Source organism: Malaclemys terrapin, chromosome 11 (assembly GCF_027887155.1).
Source record: "Malaclemys terrapin pileata isolate rMalTer1 chromosome 11, rMalTer1.hap1, whole genome shotgun sequence".
NCBI classification, from domain to species: domain Eukaryota; kingdom Metazoa; phylum Chordata; order Testudines; family Emydidae; genus Malaclemys; species Malaclemys terrapin.
The window spans coordinates 73,766,855-73,789,204 of record NC_071515.1 but is presented as its reverse complement, the minus strand read 5'-3'; the positions used below and the strand labels follow the sequence as shown (position 1 = coordinate 73,789,204).

At 45.3% G+C, this 22,350-nt stretch overlaps 1 protein-coding gene across 3 annotated transcripts in view; it reads right to left on the bottom strand.

Annotated features, from left to right (window-relative positions):
- The window catches only part of CNTNAP5 (contactin associated protein family member 5), a 409,890-nt gene that overhangs the window by 103,538 nt on the left and 284,002 nt on the right, over positions 1 to 22,350 (bottom strand). For 2 of the 3 annotated variants that reach the window (XM_054043237.1, XM_054043235.1), the window contains one exon: positions 9,973 to 10,173. The exons of the other annotated variant lie outside the window; for it this stretch is intronic. In XM_054043237.1, coding sequence (XP_053899212.1) covers positions 9,973 to 10,173 — 201 coding nt within the window. The remainder of the gene's footprint in view (positions 1 to 9,972; positions 10,174 to 22,350) is intronic. 3 annotated transcript variants of the gene reach the window in all.

The window sequence follows — 22,350 nt, the reverse complement described above, 5'->3', positions numbered from 1 at the left end:
TTCTTCCGGACTCCTCAGTGGGCAAGTTTCACCAACACCACAGGCCAAATTCAGAGGTGATCAGAGGATATCAGTTAAGTGTCGGTAAGTGAGTCAGAACCTAATGGAGTTTAACTGAGCCTACGCCTGTGTAACTGACATGTTGAAGAGGCTAGAAGATGTAAGCCACATCAAGCTTGCATCCCCTCCCCCACACGGGCCTCTTAGTTTAGCCATTATCTGCTCTGTTTTGGGGGCCGACAAGAAATCATTAGCAGCTGACACTGCAGTTAGTCCAAGCAACATTTAGAATAGAATCATAGACGATCAGGGTTGGAGGAGATCTCAGGAGGTCATCTAGTCCAACCCCCTGCTCAAAGCAGGACCCCCAACTAAATCATCCCAGCCAGGGCTTTGTAAAGCTGGGCCTTAAAAACCTCTAAGGATGGAGATTCCATCACCTCCCTAGGTAACCCATTCCAGTGCTTCACCACCCTCCTAGTGAAATAATTTCCAGTAGAGATAGGGAAGTGCTCTTACCATTATACAAGGAACGGGGGAGGGGGGGATCTCATCTGGAATACTGTGTGCAATTCTGGTCTCCTGTGTTTAAGAAAGATGAATTCCAACTGGAACAGGTGCAGAGAAGAGCTACAAGGATGATCTGAGGAATGAAAACCTACCTTACGAGAGGAGACGTAAGGAGCTTGGCTTGTTTAGCCTAACAAAACGAAGGCTGAGGACAGATATGGTTGCTCTCTATACATGCATCAATGGGATAAACACCAGGGAGGCAGAGGAGTTATTTAAGGGCCAATGTCAGCACAAGAACAAAGGGGTATAAACTGGGCCTCACCACATTTAGGACTGAAATTAGATGAAGGTTTCTAACCATCAGATAAGTGAAGTTCTCAAACAGTCTTCCAAGGAGAGCAGTGGAGAAAGAAAACCTAACTTGTTTCAAGACTGAGCTTGATACGTTTATGGAGGGAATGGTTTGATGAGATTTCCTACAAGGGCATTTCCATAACTGCTAGCAGCAAATATCTCCAACGGCTGGAGATGGAACACTAGACAGGGAGGGCTCTGAGTTACTCTACAGAATTATTTCCTAGGTGTCCTGCTGGTCAGTTTTGCCAACATACTCAGGGTCTAACTGATCACCATGCTGAGGAATTGGGAAGGAATTTTCCCCAGGTCAAACTGGCAGAGATCCTGGCAGGGGTTCACTTTCCTCTTCACCATAGGGAATGGATCACTGGCTGGTTTGAACTAATAAAAATGGTGGGTTATATGTAATTTTAAGTGCTTAAAACAAGATTTGAGCACTTAGTAACTCAGTCAGAGGTTATGTGCCTACTTCAGGAGTGGATGGTGAGAGTCTCTGGCCTGTGATGCACTGAAGGTCCACCTAGATGATCATGATGATCCCTTCTGGCCTTAAAATCTAGGAGTCTATGAGAACATGCTCAGATTAGAATTATTGAATGCATCAGCCAAATGGCTGCATTATGAGGATACCCATACTTTTGTCGCTCTTGAGGAAGGGGAGATATTTTCCTGCTAAGGCAGGAGTATTTGTTTCTTGAGGGCTGGGCAGGTTGCAGTTTTAACTCATTCTACATTTTTATAACAAGCAATGGATTTGCTGTTTATTTCTAGTTGTGTTCATCCCCAACGATGTGCTGAGTGCTGCATAACATGCAGCTATCAAAACTATCTCTGCTTCGTAAGAGAGCCATAACCAGGATGGTGGCCTATCCAGAGATTCAAAGGAAGGAGTCAATTATATTCAAAAAAGAAAAAAATCCTCCCCCCACACAGCTAGTCATTTTCATTGGTTACATTCTTGGGCCTCCCAGGAGAGCTGGATCAATAGGAAGGACTGGAGTGAAGACAGGCTGGGTGCCTGGCACATTTATCCAACCTTTGCCCCACCCAAGACTTCAATTTTCATGTGATCGTTTTTTTTTTTCTTTGATTGTACAAGCTGCTGTCCTTTTGGCTCCTTTGTTGCTGTGCTGTAGGTGTGCTGCTCCTTCCCACCAATTATATGGGGCTGGTGGCAAGACAAGAGGGATGGGAGCATGGCACACCAGATACACTGAGTCAGAACAAATACCCCAAGGTCCTAGATTCCATACTAACAAGCGTAACATATGCCTTCCAGCATCCTATCCAGCAACGACAAAAGGGATGGCTCTCTTACTGTGCTGCCACTGGCTGCCCCATTCCCTGTTACTGAGCACCTTACACGCTTCAATGCAGTTATCCTCATAACACCTCTATGGGACAGGACAGTGCTATTACGCCCATTTCACAGATGGGAAATCGAGGCTCAGAGAGATTAATGTGGTCCAGGCTTGCAGCGGCAGTCTGTGGCAGAGCAGGGATTTGAACCTGGGTCTCTCAAGTCCCAAGCTAGAGCTCTCATGATTCAATGTGTATCTCTTTATGAAATCTGCCTTCTTCTGTAGCTAAATGTTTTTGGACCAAGCTGTTTGCACATTAGAGAAGGTGCTTTCTGTGTACTGCAAAACTCAGAATGTATTCACCTTAGGGGGTCTTACAAACTTATTTTCTGGGTAAATTCTGTCACAGACTCCCATAAACAAAGCAGTGCATTTTCAGGAGAGCTCTTTCAGATCAGCTGAAAATGCTGTCCAGGGGCATGGGGGGCGGGGAAGAGACATTTGCTAAAGAATCTTAAGTCACAGCCCTGTTCAATGAGCAACCAGGCACACAGCTGTACAGGTCTCTCAGACAGCCCTTCCTCATCAGCCCGTTAGCCACAGCCCGGAGAAGCACTTGGATACTAAGTATGTCTAGAGCTAATGCAAATGACAGTGCCTTGCTGATATTTGCCATGGAGACATACCTGCATAGCATCACACATCAGGAGAGAGAATCACCCCACGACTCTACAGAGCTCTGTCACTGGTCCCAACTGTGGCTCCTAAGCTGGGATGCAGGGAAGGAATGGGCTTTCCCCTACACTCCCTCCTCCTCCTGGGCTGTAGGGGTTATTTTCATCATAACTTATCGCTCCAAACCTGCAACCAAGACCTGGTGGTGTCATTTATCTCAACTCGCTCCTCAAGGGGTGCAAGTTGTTGACAGGGGGCACTGCATCAAGCATTTGTTTAGGCTCTGCACGTTCACATTACGGGTCATTCCTCAACTTCTACATGGTCACGTTGTCCCCAGCCTTCATCCCCTCATCTCTCGCTCGGTTTAAGAGCACACCACTATTTTCATTTGGGGTCAGTGCCTGGGGGCAGTTGTTCTGGGGAGCCAGGTTCTCCGCAATTATCAACATTTCTGCCATTTTGTCACATGGTAGCCTTCCATAGTGGTATTTGGAGGTAAGGGATTTTCAGAGCCAAAGCTCTTTCTGGACTTCAGCATCTTGGGTGGTGTCCATACAATGGGTATCTTGGGTTGGCGCTGCCAAGCCAGGATTCCTCCAAATGTCCTCTTCTCTGCTCCTTCCATGGGCTCCCACACTGCACCGCTCAGTGCAGCACAATGGGGCAGGCAGAGGGGAAGATGTGTAGGTGAGAAAGGCACCCTCTGACTCATTCCTCAGTCTCCTGGACCGCAGCAGCACTACCCTAACCCCAGAGTGGGTCATGAGGGAGCATGTATGTGCAGAAGAGTCAGGGGCTTGACAGAGAGACATGCGGCACGCTGGGCGCATTAAGGGATATGACCTGAGGTGGTAAAATTCAAGGAGGGGATTGGACTGGAGAGGGGAGACCAGACCATGAGGGGAAAGGCCCAATGGAAGTGAGGGGACAGGTAAATGAACCAGGTTGCAAGCAAAGGGAAATACAATGGTGAAGAGAAGAGGAAATGGAAAGAGATTGGGAGAGACCTAGAAAAAAACACTGAAAGCTAAGAGAGGAGAAGGACAGACTTTTGGCTGACTCTGGTGATCAGGTCACCTGAGTTATACTCCCAGCTTTGCCATGGGGGACCTTCAGCAAGAGACTTCATCTCTCTTTGCCTCAACTTCCCCATCAGGAAAATGGGGATAATAATACTTTCTTAACCCACAAGTAGGAGACAGCACCTCAAGATCCTCAAATGGAAGGTGTTATGTAGATGCCAAGTGTTATCATGAATTTTTTATTATTGGATAGGGAAAGGCAGGTGGGATCAGGAAAAGCAAAACAAAACACTCGCTCACTTCACTTACATGCAAGGGCATCATTTTAGAAACATTCAGGTGATGGGAGTGAAGTTATGTCCCCATAAACAACATTCTATTTGATTCTATTATATCCTGCAAAGTCGATGGGAGTGCAAAAGTGGAGCATATAGACCTATGAAAAGTCTAGAGGGAGCAAAACAAGCTGTGTGTAGGGGGGTGGTAACTGCCCCCCTTCTCCCATAAAAAAAGTGATATTCCTGCTCACATCCACAAGACCTGTCAGAGAACTTGGTAGCTACATAGTGTGAGTGGTGGGGACAGAATTCCTCTCTCTTGTCCCATTCTCTCTCAAGTAAACCTATCTTTGTACTTAAGAAACAAGAGTTTCGGAATAGATTTTTATAGCCAGCAACCATCTTGAATGCCCACGATTAACTGGAGTGGTCAGTTATCTCCCTCACAAAGCCAGTTATTCTTGCTATGATCAGGTTTCACGTATTTTATTATTTGCAACCTTCCCACAATTTAATAACTTAAAATGTCTCTCCAAATCTCTCTCTGCAAGTAAGTGGACTGATATCCTCTGTGTTACATTTCTGCTGCAAACTGTGTTGCAGGTGCTCTAAATATAGCTTGGTTTATTTTTGAGTAATGCTTGCAAGGGGCTGTCAGCACCGCCACTCTGGAGTGGAGAGGCAAGGTGGGATAGTGGATAACACAGACTTCTAGTCAATCATTCCCAGGAAGAAGATTCTAATTACCCAGTCATAATTACACTGCACAATCTACACCTGACACCCATCAGCCACTCTCAAAGATGAGTCATTCTCTGAGGGCAGGCTGCCCTGATCTCTATTGTTTTATACAACGACAAACTGTCTCTTGGTAATATAATAGCAAAGTAAAGTACCTGGGATGATAACATGGAAATTATCTTTCAAAGGTGAAGGAGTAACAGTGGGTAAATGCATAAAGACAAATTATTATTTACTTGTTGTCAGTCTTTTGACATCACTTCACGTTACTTTTCTGTTCAAAGTTGGTTGGAAGCAGTTTGTCCCCCTTGCTTCAGAATGGGAGCATGGGTAAGAAGCTAAAGCAATACTGGAGTTTAACCAGAAAATACCAGTCCACTGCAATAATTAACAAGAGCAAAACGGACTGGGGATATGCCGCATAGGCACAGTCAGAAGGGACTGGATATAATTTGTGTTCTAGGATGGGCAATACAGAGCGGCTGGGAGGTTCAGGGAAGGGGCACTAAATGGGACAGGAAAGATCGCTGTCTGGATGAGTGTGGACGCTCTCTCTTGACATGGAAAGGGGTTAAGGCAGGCTAGAGACATGCCAGAGGGTCTCAGTGTTGAACCAATGCCAAACTTGGTATCTGCAGAATTACATTAAACCCCTGCATGCCCCTACGTAGACCCAAGAAGTTGTCACCAAAGCAACTGAGCACCTCTGATCAGCAAATTCCCCTCAGAGTTTGAGCTGGGCATTCACCTTCCAGATCAATTAACAGTTTAGTCTAGATGAAATGTTGGGACGTGGGGAGGCTATCATTGGAGGGGCAAACAAGACAGGGCATGTCTACACTAGCTTTCTTTACCTTTAACTTGGGGTGCACAATACATTTGTAAAGGTTGGTGTGGCTGCTTTCCACACCCTTTTCTTTACCCTAGGGAGGAGCCTAAGCCCTAACTCAAGGTAAAAGAGTAATTAAAAGCAAGCCCAGAGAAGGAGAGGAGATAGAAAGAAAATGGTGAAGAAATACAATTCTTAACTCTACTATTTGAATTTGCTCTCCTCCTTCAATTCCCTGCCTAGGTTGGTGCACTGCACGCTGGAGAAACTGGCCCCAGGGTGTTGTAAATTTAGCTATCCAGTTACTAATATGCAGTAAATGTCTTAACGTTGTCATGTAACTGATATATGGGAATGACTAGGCTAATGTATGAGTTAAGTCTCGGAGCATGCCCAGTGCTGCTTCTAGAAGCCCGAGCAGACTAAGACCCAGCAAAGGGCTCATTCAGTTAGTGAAGGTGCTCTCATATCTCTAAGCAACTTGACTCCTGACTCTTTGCTAAGCATTACAAGAAGACACCAGTATATGAGACAAAGCATCCATTATATGTGAGGAAAGGAGAGAAAGATAGAGAGTGTCTTCTCTTTCTCAGCGCTTGGCATGTTCTCAAAGATGCTGGATTGTCTGCCCAAGGAACTAAAGTTCTCTCTTAATCCCCAGGACAGGGACGGCATCAGCAGTAGCAGTATGAGCTTCCCCCACAATTCTCCACTAATAGATCTCAACTTTTGACACGATGGACAGCTTCTAGAGGTGAGATGGTAGCAAGTCTCCAAAGTCCCTGTTTTGCCTTGACTATCAAGGAGGTTGCCAATATACACCAAATGTGGTGTTTGCTTTTGTGAGCTGGACACCCCTCAATAACAACCGGCTTTAGAAGTACCAACTAGCCACTAGATTGCAACAACTGTTGCTCAATAAGAATGGATTTTAATTCCCTCCAATGCCATGAAAATCAATTCGTCCTTCATGAACACGCATGCATACTGAAGTCGACAGGTTACTTAAAATCTAGGCTGGTGGCACAGAAGCAGATACGGTTTCAGCTGACATTTCACATGTGAGCGAAAACTGATAAGCTAGTCCCAGACAGTAGAAGCTGCAGAGGAGAAGGTTATTACATCAACAGGGCATAGATTATAAATCTGAACTTCAATTGATATAAATCAGAGTAGCCAATTTATACCAGTTGAGGATCTGGCCACATATGCAGGGACACAGAGCAGGGCCAGCAGAAAGAAATTCATTGACATATGCTGCAGCAACTCCACAGAATGCAAAAACCTCCCTTGGTTTTAGTGGAACTGCGTGAGTTTTGCTTTTCTAGCATGCCCAATGCCTCAGGGCTAGATTAATGTTTTGCCAAGCCAGAGCTGCAAAGAGCTGACAGGCATGAAGGGAAGAAAAAATAGGAATCTCCACACTGCTCCTCTTTGAAACATGCCAGCGTTAGATACACTGGCCATGGATTACGCTTTACTGCCATGATCTGCACTATGCTCAGTAAACTGACCTGACTTAAAAAAAAAATCCAGTGTCAAAATTGGCCCAGATCTTTTACAAGACTGGGATTAATAATAATAAAAACAACAACTACTACCCTGTCAAGCCTGGATGCCTTTCTGGAAGGTGGGGCTTCAGCCAAACACAAGTTGGATTCAGTACACGAGTAACCAGGTCAAATGTAATGGCCCGTGTTATGCAGGAGGTCAGACATAATAATCTAATGGTTCCTTCTGGCCCTAAAATCCATGAATCATAGAATATCAGGGTTGGAAGGGACCTCAGGAGGTCATCTAGTCCAACCCCCTGCTCAAAGCAGGACCAACCCCAACTAAATCATCCCAGCCAGGGCTTTGAATCTATGAATACCACTAACAACACATTTACATGTATATACTGCCTTGGAGGCAAGGATCTCAGAGTGCTTCATAAACTTTAATTAAGCCTCACAACACCCTTGCGCCAGAGAGGTGTCAGGTTCCTCCCAGGTGTCACATAACGGAGACCGAGGCAAGAGAAAATCCCCCAAGAGTCTCGAGGCCATCATGTGCTAGCATTATTTGCACTTGTAGATCAGTTAATAAAGAGCACCGGGAACATTTTTATTTCAGCGCAAATTTCAGCTAACACGGAGATTTGGATATACGAGGTTTTGGGGAAAAAAACTGGGGTATCATTTAAAGCCATTTAATATATAACCAAGAACCAGCTGTCCCTGAAACCTTGTCATTTCAAGAGCTCACACATTTTATTTGTGTATATGTTCCATGTCTTCCTAAAGTCCACTGCCGTAGGCTAGTAACAACGCCCTGGATGACAAATGTCAAATGTAATTAAAGAACAGAGAATGGGGGGAAAAGAAAAAAGAAAAAGAAAGCTGGCCACATCCACCCTTCAGGATTATGTCCTCCAGGGCTCTGCAGTTTTTCTGGTTCATTGAATAAATCTGAATTAGAGAACCAGGTTATGAGCTATGAAACTGCTGCATGGTCCACTGTCACTGGGATGCTGCCAGTAAAACAGCACAGTGCCGTGGCTTCTTGCCAACCTGAGACAATCAGCCATGCTACCGACCACCTCTGCTTGTATCCTCTCCCTGACAGTGGCCAGCACTGTGTGAGTCAACGGAAGGTGCAACAAATGCTTTCACTGCTAGCTGCAGAATTATCTGCCTATAGGGAATTTTCTTTTCACCATGTCAATTAGTGACTGGCTTATGCCCTGGAGCATGGTTGTTAATATTCAGGATTATAAAAAAAAAATCATGATGTAATTTGCATCAGGTCCTTAGTAGTAGTAGCAGTATCTCTGTAGTATCTGTGCACCAAACACATATATGTATATGTCAGTTCACATCCATGTATACTATTATGCCCAGGCAGCACGGCTTTCATGCAAAGATCAGTAGCCAGTGTGCTGATAATATATGAGGAACAGCATCACATAAAGCAGCCAGAGATCACTAGAAGGATGTAGTAATGAACAAAGGACTGGAAAGTCATATTTTCCTCTTACCCTCCACCCTACAGCTAAAATAGGATACATGTTTTCCTCTTTCCTTCTCTCCTTTATCTCCTTCCCATGTGGTTTTTCCTCCTTCATGCTCTGTCTATGGTGCTGAATACTAACATATTTCTTGATTTTGTCTGGGTATTCCTTTTTTTGTTGGCAAATTCTTCATATACCAAGAGGTCTATTTCACAGTTTTAAATGTACCTAATAGTCAGGTTATCTGCCCAGTGGACACATGGGTTTTCTGTCTTGCAGGTAACCAATCAGGCATTTCAATACATGCCAATGCTTCCCATTATGCTGTATACATGAAACATGACAGAAAAGAATTCCCATGCAACAGCACTTTAAGTCTTGGTTGACATTTCAGTAGGATTAGCTTTTCACTCACTGACAAGTCTATAGAATTGCTTGTCTGATAATCAAAGCACCAGGATAGCACATGTATAACAAGTAACAAAAAGAGGATTTTCAATTATTTAGACAGCCACCCTTATCCCTGTACATCTCCCCTGGATAACTAACTACCTGAATCTAACAGGGTGCCTATGGGTAGGTAACTGCCCAGGGTATTCATCAGGGACTTGCTCTACAAGAGCAAATAGAGCGGTGAGTATTTCCTCCCTCTGGTCTTCCTGCCACCATGAAATATCAGGCCAGAAAATCTGATCCTTCTACCAGAAAAGGAAATTAGTTTTGTCGGAGAAACTGTGCTGAGCTACCAAAAGCCCTGGTGAGTAGTTATGTTCCGTATGCTTCAGGCTGGCTCCGATACTTATGATGGACTGCAGCCTTCCCCTCTGTGAATACTCCAGGAATTTGGAGCAGTTCAGCTGCTCTCTATTCGGATTTGCAGTGGCATTCCATGTTTGTACAGCACCGAGCACAGCGGGGTCCTGATCTGTGACAAGGGCCGCTCAGCACTATGGTAATACAAACAATAACAATACACCCGACTGTTTGCTTTCAAAGTCCGTTAAATAAAGCTGCTGTGGTTTAAAAGAGGCATATCCTACTCTAGAAGAAAACCTTTGGCGGGGGGGGGTGCACAAGCATTGTGGAATTCCATTGCCTACCCCTCTGTCTCACGTCAGGCTCCGTGCAATGCTAGTCCTGTGTGTGAAGACAGACACTCCTTACTCTGCACCATATTTTTTGCTTCAGTCGCACTGCGGGCTGTGTCTGCTGTGTAATCAATAACAGCTAACAAGGAATGATTTCAGTTTGTGGCACTTACTCGGGGTGTTCAGCAGACGGGACTTTTTGCAGTGGTAAGCCACCTCCTGTTCACAGTACTCTGCGCTGTTTATCATGGCCTCAATCTGGTCCAGACTGCTGCTGTAGTTAAAGTACATGGCATATGGTTTCTCAGGGTCAGCCCCTTGGACTCTGGTTAGCTCTGTGTTGTTGTGCTGTACCGCAGTCCAGATCTTATCTTCTGTTAAATGAAAGAAAATGAAAGGGGTGTTACAGCAAACAGGGAACAAAGAGTAGCTGAAGCCTGATGTTTTTCTCCATTAGACACAGAAGCAGCATTTCCCTGGACTCAAAACAGCCTCCTTGTGATAAAGAGCTGCTCCAAACAAGTGTGGATGGCAAACGGCCATGTCTACCTGAACCGAGTTACAGACCAAACTGGGGCTGATGTTACAGGGCCTGCTGAGTCCAAGATAAAACATCAGCTTCCCTGGATCCTGTGAACGCGGCCCTGCCAGGTATCTGGAATAACTGAGATGCATTTCTGCTGTCTTTAGCCTCATGAGAGGAGACACATTAGTCAGGCCTGTATGCAAACATTTCAAGACTTTAAAAGCATGACTATTCTCTTATAACAATACCTTAATTACTGATGATGAACTCATAGGAGCCACCTGACACAAACCGAAATCTCAGCAGAAAGTTAAAACCAAGATGAAATCCATGTTGGCCACTTATGACTGTGGTAGTTTGAAGGAAATCTGACCTCTCATTACGCTTCAAAACTCAGATTTCTCCCATTTACTGCAACCCTAATTAAGGACAGCACTTAACCACATACCTAAAGGTAAGCATGTACTTAAGTGCTTTTCTCAATCAGGGCCTCTGTGAGTCATCCCATTTTCTTCAGTGGGGCTACCTGCAGAGCAAGGTATTTCTCAGTGTAAAGAAAACAGAATCTGGCCTTAAATAAATGCAATCTATGGATCTAACCCTTCAAACATTTACTACTGGGAGGAGTGCTTGCAGTCTCATTCAGGTGAATGGGACTACTGCCGGTAGTAAACACTAACTCTTCAATAAATGTTTGCCGGACTTGGCCGGATACTTGCACTAGCATTACACTAATACACATATGCAGTTGATTCCTTTTTTTTATTAAGTAGAGAGAATGACCCTGCTCACCTATATGTTCTAATAAGGTAAACTGTAAATAAAATAAAAATAAATAAAAAAGGCCAGTTTTAATCCTTTGTAAACATTGCAAGTTTTCACTCTGGCATGGAATCCAATTATTTGCAGAAGTATGTGCATAGCAACAGAGAGAGGAGAGGAGATGGTTGTAAAGAAAGTGAGGGAGAGAATGAAGACTTAAAAAAAATCCCACAAAAGCAGAAAACCCTAGGAGGGTGGTGAATCTGGTGTTTTATAAGATGATCTTAACCAACATGGGAAGATCTACACAAGGGGAGAATAACTGGCTACGTGGGACAACTACTGTAAAGGATCTGGGGCGTTATAGTGGATCACAGACTGACTATAAGCCAACAATGTGATGCAGTTATGAAAAAAAGTGATCATCATTCTGGGTGCATTAACAGAACTGTAAGACAAGGGAAGTCATTGTCCCATTCTACTCAGCACTGGTGAGGCCTTAGCTGGAGTACTGGTGTCAAGTTTTGGATGCCACCCTTAAAGAAAGAAGAGGACAAATTGGAGAGAGTCCAGAGGAGAGCAATAAAAATGATACAAGGTTTAGAAAACCTGACCTATGAGCAAAGGTGAAAAAACTGGGCACATTTACTCTGGAGAAGAGAAGTCAAATAAGTTAAGGGCTGTTATACAGAGGACTGCTCAATTGTTCTCAATGTCCACTGAAGGTATGACAAAAAGCAACGTGCTTAATCTGAAGCAAGACAGATTTAGGTTAGACATTAGGGAAAAAAAAAACATTCTAGCTATAAGGATAGTTAGGAACTGGAATAGGCTTCTAAGTGAGTTTGTGGAATTCCCATGATTGGCTGTTTTTAAGAACAGGTTAGTCAAACACCTGCCAAGGAGGGTCTATGTTTACTTGGTCCTACCACAGTGCTGGGTTAGATGATCTCTCCAGGTTCCTTCCAGCTCTACACTATGTACTTTCCAAGATTCATAGAATTCTAAGGCCAGAAGCTCCACTAAGATCATCATAGAATCATAGAATATCAGGGTTGGAAGGGACCTCAGGAGGTCATCTAGTCCAACCCCCTGCTCAAAGCAGAACCAATTCCCAACTAAATGATGATCTAGTCTGATTTCCTGCATCACATGGGCTGTACATTTACAACTAGTAATTTGTGCATGAAATCCAACAACTTGTGGCCACTAGATGCTCTGGTTATTGGGGGCGCTATAAATTCCACTAAATTGGTGGATTAGGTAGAATTCTAGTAAGTGTATGGATGCTTTTTTCCCCCTTTTTGCCTGATTATTATCTGCATGGAGATACTTGGATGCCAGACAGTCATTGATATCTAGTGACAATGAGGTGGCACAGAAAGTGTCAGGAGTTTACCTACAGCAAGCCTGCTCATCCACTAGATTAACACCCAAGCAGTTTACAAGTGTAGGTGGGCCCCATTTGAGCTGCCTGATTGGCCAAGCCACCCGATTGACTCAGGGGAGTAGCACATCTGCTCTTAAGATCAACAGCAGCAGCACATCGCTGCTGAAAGCATTCATCCATGACTGTGACAACTCCTGTGTCTGCTTCTTCACAGCCTTGCTCCAGTCCTGCCTTTCCTTTTTCCCAGCCTCACGGCACTCCAGGTAACTTGGTTTTGACCCTAGGCTCTGATTTCTGACCCTAGGCTCTGATTTCTGACTTTGGCTCTGACCTCTGACTCCAGTTCTGACTCCTGATTCCAGCTGTGACCCTTCATTCTGGCTACTGACTCCAGCTCAGACCATTAGGCATTACCTCCATATTCTGCTCCCTAACAGAAGGTCAACACCAAGAACTGATTTCAAGTCTAGACGAAAATACAGTTCCAATGCCTTATAGCAAGACCTTCAAGCCCTGAAAGTCTAAGAGCTTGTGATCAGTAATTTGTGCATCCTTTCAGAATGTTGTGATCAGTTCTATGAAGATAGAGAGAGAGATGGAAAAATCACTACACATTCAAGTTCTTTACAGAACTCACCCCAATGCTTGCAAGTAAGGCATGCAACACATTGCCCTAAAACCTCATCCCATGCCTGCTGTGCATCTCAAAGCAGTAATCCACGTCAGCCAGAGTCCCTCGGGTTTTCTTCCACATTCCCCAAAATTAACACCACATGGGAGGGATTTTCAAAAGCTCTCAGCACTAACTCTGCTGCCATTGAAGTCCATGGGAGTTTTACCGCCGACTTCACTGGGGACACAGATGTGCAAACACTGAGCGTCTACGAAGTAGAGCCAGTTGGGGATTTTTCAACAAAATGATTTTTTTGCTGGAAAATGTCAAGTCAACAAAACTCAAACTCTTTCCAGGGATGTCTTGGGTTAGACAAAACTTGCTTTGAGAAAGGTTTCACAGATCCAGGAATTTCAAGGTGAGGGCAAGGGATAAGGAAGAGAGAGAGAGAGAGAGAGAGAGAGACACCCCAGAATAGCCAATAGCCTTGTCAGTAGGGTACTCAGAGAGAGCAAAGATTTGAATCCAAATCTCCTACATCCTAGGTGGATGCCCTAACTAACAGGCTACTCTTGGAGGGAGGCAGAAAATCTCTTTCAATTTCTCATTTTTCACTGAAAAACTTTGAATGGTCTCAGTTTCATCCTAAAATGGAATGGGGAAAAATTCTAAACTCTCAGAAACATTCATGGGATGGGAAAACCATTCCCCATCTAGCTTTAATTTGAAAATCCCACTCTAAATGCAATAACCATTCCCACCGCACTGCTGGTAAAGTCATTGTAGAGCCAACAGAACAGTAGAGAACTAACCGGCTGATGAAGACAGAGATGGAATGGAAACATTAGTCAATTACTACATAATAGTAATAAAACCAACATGCACTGTAGTGGCAATACTGCCCTTCAAGAAATGCAATAAAGTGCACTAATTGGCTAACCATACTTGGCTTTCAGAGCTTTGTGTTAGTACATGTAGAAGTACATTGTGTGGGTAACTGATATAACCATACACAAGATCAAACGTTAACAGAATTAAATTAAAAGTTTAGGAAAAACTTCCTTAAAAGATGAGAGGTGTTAGAACTATGAAACAGCCTCCCCAGAGGTGTGTTGGAAATCCTATCAACTGAAACATTTAAAATAGGTCTCGACAAAGCACTAGCAAATGTAGTGTAGGGAACAAACCTGCACTGACAGGTGGATTGCACTGATGACCTGACAGAACCTTCTCATCTTCCTCTGTGATTGCTCATTAATTCTCATCGAGATTGTTATTACAGCTGTTCTGAGCTATTCTCCAGGGATCTGACCTTTAATGCAACATGCCTTCTCTTCTCCCCACTGGAGCCTGTGGAGATGGCACGTTTACTACAGGTTTTCTGTCACCGGCTTTGAGTGGAAAAAGCATGTGGGTTTGCCGTCGGTCTCTGACATAACTGTATTTTAGAGAGGTTGAAGTGAAGAGGAGGGAGAGGAGGCAGGAAGGAGATGGGGATACAGAGAAATTTATACCTACTTTTAAGAATTTTTTTAATCCATTGATGCACCTTCTCCTATGCTCAGTACTTTACCAACGGGGAGTCAAACCACTTCAAAGATCCTTGTTGATTTCTGCTCTTTGAGATATATTCCATTGTTTGCAATGGTGTAGGTCAGTTGGTCCCAGGATGTTAGAGAGAAAAGGTGGATGAGGAAATATCTTTTATTGGATGAACTTCAACAGACCTCAGGCCAATAAAAGATATTACCTCACCCATCCTGTCTATTTGAGATACAGGTATTTGTTACCCTATATATCACTAATGCTACTCATAAAATACACAGCCTCGGCACATTACACTGATAACAGAACAAGCTCACCAAGCAGCAACTTTATATATGAATGGGCGCAAATCACCACTTTCTTCACCCCAACCCCTACAGCTACATTTCCTTCTCTTCCTCATACGCTGTGTATTTTATGAATTGGTGACCAACCACTTGAGGCAGACCACAACCTAGGTTTTATATAGTCTCAATTTTCTCGCTCTCTTTTTGCCCTTGCTTTTACAAAGACAGGGAAAAGAGGCAGTAGAAAACGCTTTAAAAAGTCGGCTCCTACATGGAAGCCTACAGAGAGCAAAGGTGTCCCAACATACTACAGCTGTATGCCAATTAATCCAGTTTGTAATGTTGTTGTAGCATTGTAGGTCCCAGAATATTGGAGAAACAAGATTGGTGAGGTAATATTTTTTATTGGACAACTTCTGTTGGTGAAAGATACACGCTTTCGAGGTATACACAGAGCTCTTCTTTAGGTTTGGGAAAGGTTTGCAGCATGTCACAGCTAACCGAAGAGATCTGAAAAAGAGCTCTGGGTAGCTTGAAAGTTTGTCTCTTTCATCAACAGAAGTTGGTCCAACAAGAGATATTACCTCACCCTAGGAGCGCTGCCAACTTTTTTGCTGCCCTAGGCGGCGGAAGATCCCGCCCACGAAATACCACCGACAACCGGGGCGGCCAAAGATCCGGCCGCCATGGTCGCGGCCCCCCAAATGTTAGTGCCCTAGGCGACCGCCTAGGTTGCCTAATGGGTTGCACTGGCCCTGCCTCACCCACCTTGTCACTCCAATATCCTGAAATTATTATAACTATAACACCACTGCATGCACCAATAGAAGAGATTTAATTTTGCCCTTCACAACATGAAGAAAAAGACCAGATTCTTTTGACCAATGGTGTCTCAGGGTTCCCAATGTGGCCGGTGCCTCCTTGTCAGGGCTGGCTCTAGGCACCAGGCAACCAAGCACGTGCTTGGGGCAGCTCCTGGTAAGGGGTGTCCAATCTTTGGGTGGCGGGGGGCAACGCGGTGCGGCGCTTGGCGGGGGAGAGGTTCCGGCAGCACGGCGCTTGGTGGGGGGTGTTTGGCGGCGCGGTGCTCCGCGGGGAGGCGGGGGGTGTTTGGCGGTGCTCCGCGCGTGGGGGAGGGGCTTCAGGAGTGCAGTGCTGTGCGGGGGGTGGAGGTGTTCGATGGCGCGGTGCTCCATGGGGGGCAGGGGTGTTCAGCAGCAGGGCGTGGGGTGTTTGGCAGTGTGGCGGGGGGGCGGGGGCTGTTTGGCGGTGCAGCGCTTGGTGTCGGTTTTGGCGGCGTGGCACTCCGCGGGGGGTCGGGGTGTTCGGCAGCATGGCGCTCGGCAGGGGGTGAGGGGTGTTCGGCGGCACTCTGCGCGGGGGGGGGGGAATTCAGCAGCGCGGCACGGGGGGTGTTCGGCAGCACGGCACGGGGGCGGGGGCTGTTCGGCGGCGCGGCGCTTGGCAGGGGGTGTTCAGCAGCGCGGCGGGAAGTGGTGGGGTGTTCGGCAGTGCTGCGGGGGGGCGGCGGTTGTTTGGCGGCGCGGCACTCGGTGGGGGGGTTCGGCAGCGCGGCACTCGGTGGGGGGGGTCGGCGGCGCAGCACTCGGTGGGGGGGGTGTTACGGCGGGGCGGCGCTTTTTTTTTGCTGCTTGGGGTGGCAAAAAAGTTAGAGCCAGCCCTGCTCCTTGTGCTACCTTTGGACAGCATAGAGGGCAGAGAAGCCATGACTGCGACATCTGGAAGAACCATAATTATATTGTAGGGCAAATGACAGTTCTTTCTTCTTCGAGAATGTTGCAGTTTGGGCATTGAGTGTGGGGAGTCTTGGCCATATCAATGACAGAGATTACAGCACTGCTCTTCTGAATTTGACGCCTGCTGTGGCCACCATGTTGAGTGCATAATGTTTATTGAAAGTCAGCGGGTTGCTCTATGTGGTTGTCCTGCTGAACTCAATGATGGGCACGTTTCTGAAGCAGGGTGAAGATTTTGAATACGCTTGAGTGGAACGCGCCTTGATGTTCAGAGGGAGCGGCTCACTAGCCAGCTAGCAGCAGGTGGAAATACTTTGCCTGATCCAACGTAAGAGTCTTTGGGATGAAATTGCTTGGCCTTCGGATGCACCGGATATGACAATAAAGAGATGGGGAGAGAGTCAGAAAGACTTAGTCTGTTGAGACAGGAAAGCAGGGCTCTGGATATTTCCAGAGTATAAAGATTCTTCTCTTCCAGATATGACTGCAGCTTCATTGAGTGTTTCAGCTGGAATTCTGAGACCACCGTAGAGATAAACATGGGGTGCAGTTTCACCACCATCTTGTCTGTGAAACGACATGTACGTGGCTGACACTGACTCGCCATGCTGATGTGATGGCAACTTATAGAAGACCATCTTGATGGTAAGATGGTTCCAAGAACAGTTCAATGGAGGTTCAAAAGAAGACTCTATAAGTCACAAGAAGACAACTTTAAGATCCCACATGGAAATCAGGTCTCTAACTGGGTTGGCCGGGGAGGTGTGAAGATGAGCCTTAATTAATCTTGACACTACATGGTGTAAGAAGACAATGTGACTGAATTGAGGCATGATACACTGATATTAAGGCCAGAAGGACCTTGAGAGAGCTAAATGCCAGTTGGGTCCCTCATTGGTGAAATATTGGGTCTATGAGGGATTTCCACAGTGATCACTTGTGGTTGGTTACCACATTTATGCTAGAAAAATCTGCTAGGTCAGCAGTTCTCAAACTTTAGTAACCTGAGGATCCCCATTTTGATTTAAAATTTTGTCGCGGACCCCCAAACCCCAACACCCACTCAGACCCAGGCCCTGCCCCCACTCCACCACTTCCCCCCAAGGTCCACCGCATTCCACCTTTTCCTGCCTCTGCTCCACCCCTGCTTCTCCTCTTCCCTGCCTCTTTCTGCCCCGGGTTCCCCAGCATGCAGGATGCACTGGGGGGGGGAGGGAGTTGTTAATCAGCATGGCCCACGGACCCCTTGGAGTACCCATGTGGACCCCCAGGGGTCCATGGAGCCCAGTTTGAGAAATGCTGTGCTAGGTCATTGTGGACTCTTGGAAGGTGTAGAACCTGTTGGTTCCCCTAACATCAGTGACACCACTCCCAAAGCTCAACAGCCCTGTAGACAATGGGGAGGATGATCAAGTGCCTTCATGTCTGTTGAGACCGTGCATCTTTGACATGTCATTGATCAGGATTTGCACTGTGGAGATTCATGGATGCTATATAGACCATCCTGGTGACACTCTGTTCCAGGATGCTTATGTGTAACTTCAGGCACCCTGCATCTGGAGATGGTTCAGGTGGGCACCCCAACCTGTCCCTGAGTTTTTAATAAGTATCATCATCGGGGAGGGGCTCAAAAGGACACCCCTTTCCTCATATTCAGAGTGACCAGCCACCACGTGAGCTCTCACAGGACTAGAGGTGGGACAGTGATCCATTTATTCATATGTCTGGATGGGGAGTAGACAGCCCTCAGTCAGTGTTGTAGAGAATACAGGCAAAGTCTGGCAGGTGGTATCACATACTTGCACACAGACACATAGCCTAGTAATCCCAGGCATATATGAATTGTTGTCATCGGTCTTATCCTTATGTTGCGCACAACCAACTGAAGGAACCTGAACCTGTCCTCTGGCAGAGAGGTGCATGCTGATTGGGAGCTGAGTAGGGTCCCCATCTGAAATGGTGTGAGAGACAAGTTCTCTCCACTAGATCTGCTAAGAGAACAGGGAAAGGATATATTCTAGGGCTACTCTGGTCTTCCTGGGACCGGCTCCTAATCAGTCAGTCATCCAGGCATGAGCAGACATGAATTCCCTGTTTCCTTACGTGTACCACCACTACTGCCAGGCACTTGTTGAAGACGCTTGGTGCCATACAGACAGGGCCGGCTCCAGGGTTTTGGCCGCCCCAAGCAGCCAAAACAAAAACAAAAACAAAAACAAAAAAGCTGCGATCGCGATCTGCGGCGGCAATTCGGTGGGAAGTCCTTCGCTCCCAGATGGAGTGAGGGACCATCCGCCAAATTGCCGCCGAATACCTGGACGTGCCGCTCCTCTCCGGAGCGGCTGCCCCAAGCACCTGCTTGACAAGCTGGTGCCTGGAGCTGGCCCTGCATGCAGAATCTAAGGGCAAAAGCCTGTATTGATATGGGTTGGGCCCCACTGTGAATCTTAGAGACTTCCTGTTGGCAGAGTGGTTAGCTATATGGAAATTCACATACTCTAAATCCTGACCCACAAACCAGCCTTGAGCCTGGAGCAATGTAATGATGGGGGGCAAGGTTTACTATCCTGAACCTGAGATGGCATTTGTATTTGTTGAGTATTCTCAGATCTAGGATAGGACAAAGACTCCTTGACTTCTTCAGAAAAAGAAAATATGGGAGTAGAAGCCCTTTCCCTTGTATTCATGGGTAACCGCCTCTATCGCTCCAAGAAGGAACAATGAAGCTCCTTCTGTTTGCAATAGGATTTTGTGAGAAGGGTTCCTGAAGAGAGTTGGGGAAGGGGGTGAGTAGGGAGCAGAGAAAGGATGGGATGGTATAGCTGCAGGTGAAAATGTCCAGCCTTAATCTTCAACCATGCCCAAATGGAATAGGGTGAGGGGGCTTCTGAAGGTTGCAGTTCGCAGACTACCTGTGGTGCAACTTGAGTGTCTCATCAAATCTGACATGTTGAAGGAGCACTGTGCACCACAGAGGTTGAGAAAGCTTGTTGTCCTGTGCCATACCTCAGCAGTTTCTTGGCCTGGTACGCAAGTTGTCTGTGGAAAGATGGCATATGCTGTTTTTGCTGATGTTGTGGTTGAGGAAGGTATGATTTATAGTAGGTTGGAGGGGCATAAATTCCTATAGTATAGTTGCTTTGGAATCTTTCAGCAAGTGTAGGGTACTGTGAGTTCTCTTGCTGAACAGTTCCTAGCCTGTGAAAGCAAGTCCTCAATCGTGGTTTGTACTTCAGAAGGGATGCCCAAAGCTTTGAGCTATGATGCTCGTTGCATGGTCAATACAGTGGCCATAGACCTGGCAGTGATGTCCAATGTATTCATTGCCTCTTGCAAGGCTGGTCTTCTTTTAAGATACTTCTGAGCTCCTCTCTGCTCTCATGGGGGAGTTTATTAACAAAGGATGTTAGTCTGTCTCATGTTAGAAAGTCTATCTAGACAACTGGGTCAGCAGTTGGCCACTCACAGTCAGAGTGATGCAGATGAGCATGGGTTTCTCTCAAACAGTTCTGAATATCTGGGGTCCTTGTCCATTGGTGTGTCATTGACTGAATACAATTTCTCTTTTACAATGGAGACACTAGGAATTTAGAGTTAGGTTTCATATAAAAGTTGTCAAACCATGATGGGGTACCTGGTACCTTTTCTCAACGAACTTCACTGTTGTGTTATAATTGCTGGCATCCATCTCACTGAGTCTAAAAGTCCCTCATTGATGGTGAAAGTGATCCTAGCAGTGCCAGAAGCTATTAAATATCAAATAACTTTTGATATGTTCAAAACATTCAGAGTTTTTGGAGGAATTAGCAAATACTAGAATATAGTCAGACAAGACCCCACTAGGTTATGCAGGACTTCATCATCCGGAGTTATCAACAGAGATTCTTTCACTGGCAGCAAATGCATATATTAAAACATAATTAAAATAATCTATTAAAGTACTTGAGTGATTGGGGGAAGTGTGGTGATGACTGATGTCTGTGAATAAGTTGGAGAAAATTACAGGAGACATTGATGGACATGAATGGTTGGTGTTAGACCTAGCAAACAGATATTTTCTTTATTTTTGGGTTAAGAGTTCACTGCTTATCCTAGTCACCATTGCAAAGTGTCCAAGCAACAAACTGAATGACCCATCCAGGTTACAAGGAACACTGAATACGTCACTTACAAGAGAGCAGTTTCATGCTGTCTCATGTTCTCCTCCCTCTCATTTCACATCCTGCAGTAGAGGACAGAGTGGATTATGCTACTCTAACACTTGCTACTCTAACGCTTCTTCGGTGTCTCTGTTCACTTTTGCACAATAAGCTTTTTTTTTTTTAAAGGGTGTTATCCTGCATGGGTATACATTTGCAAACATGCCCTGATAAAGTACTGCCTGCCTATAACAAAAACTATGGGAGTGGTGTGAATTACCTTGACCAATTTCAATTGATGTTCATTCTGAAGCCTATTGATGACGTTTTAAGAGCCACATTTTCAAAGACAGAGGTCCTAGATAGAAATGCAAAAATGTGTATCTGTATTTACACATACCATCTGCACTCGCATTTGAAGCAACTTCACATACAAACAGGTATTCAGCAGTGAAAGTAGCTTTCTGCACCTGTAGCTTCCTGGTTGCACAGCTCTGCAGAGACCCACGCCTCAGCCTTTTGAAAAGGTGGCCATTAATACTGAGACTAGAGTTAATTTCTTTGTAGGTTTTCTTCTTTTTTATGAGAAACATTCAATTATTGAGTGATTGTGAGTACAGACTAAGCAGAGTACCACTGTTTCTACCGCCCATCTATGTGCTCCTTAAGGTAAGTAAATTCTCTAGTTAAAAAACCCCCACAGAAGATCATTATCACTTTAATGTCCTTATTGTATTTTTTCTACATTGACTTTAATTAATAATCTCTCCCTCAGCTGTTGTGAGTTTACAAAGAGAATGAGGAAGCAGATTTTTAAGCAAGGGTTGCTGTTTCACCCTCCCCCCGCTCATGCTCTCAGATTTATTTAATTTATTACTCCCTTGGTCAAATTTCAAATCAGGCTCAAATGCTGTAGCTAAAAGGCAGCAAAAGCACTTCTAGATGGCAGCCAAAATCCCACCGAAGAACCCAGAAGATTTAAATTCAGTCTCTGAAAGCAGATTTCCTAAAGGCTTGTTAGTTCGTTCCAAAATGCAAAAGTGACAATGCTTTAATTTCAGGGTAATGCTACAGCTTTATGACTTAGCAGTTTTATTTAATGGTCCAATTTACTAGGATATTATGGTGTCTGTAGTCAGTCCTGGGAGATGGTTTTACAGCACAGGACTTGAGCACTTACAGCACATTTCAGACCCTCAGTCTAGCTTCACCAATATTTCCAGCATCCTGCTGGAATCCTCCCTGTAGCCTTTGATGGCACACGCATTAAATTGGGGTGGGAGGAGGAGAAATTAGAGCAGCTGGAAAACTGTTTTTCAATGAGTTCTGTATTGTTTAAGTCACATTTTTATTCTTCATCTGGAAATCTCTCCGTAGCCCACATTTCACCCATGGAACCGAATCACTCTTCCGTGATTTACGAGGTTTGTCACAAAACAAGATTATTCAGACTGATTAAATTGCCAACAAGCCAAACATACGGTAAATGCTACATGAGCAAGAGAAAAATTGCTCAGAGAGCTCATAGGATG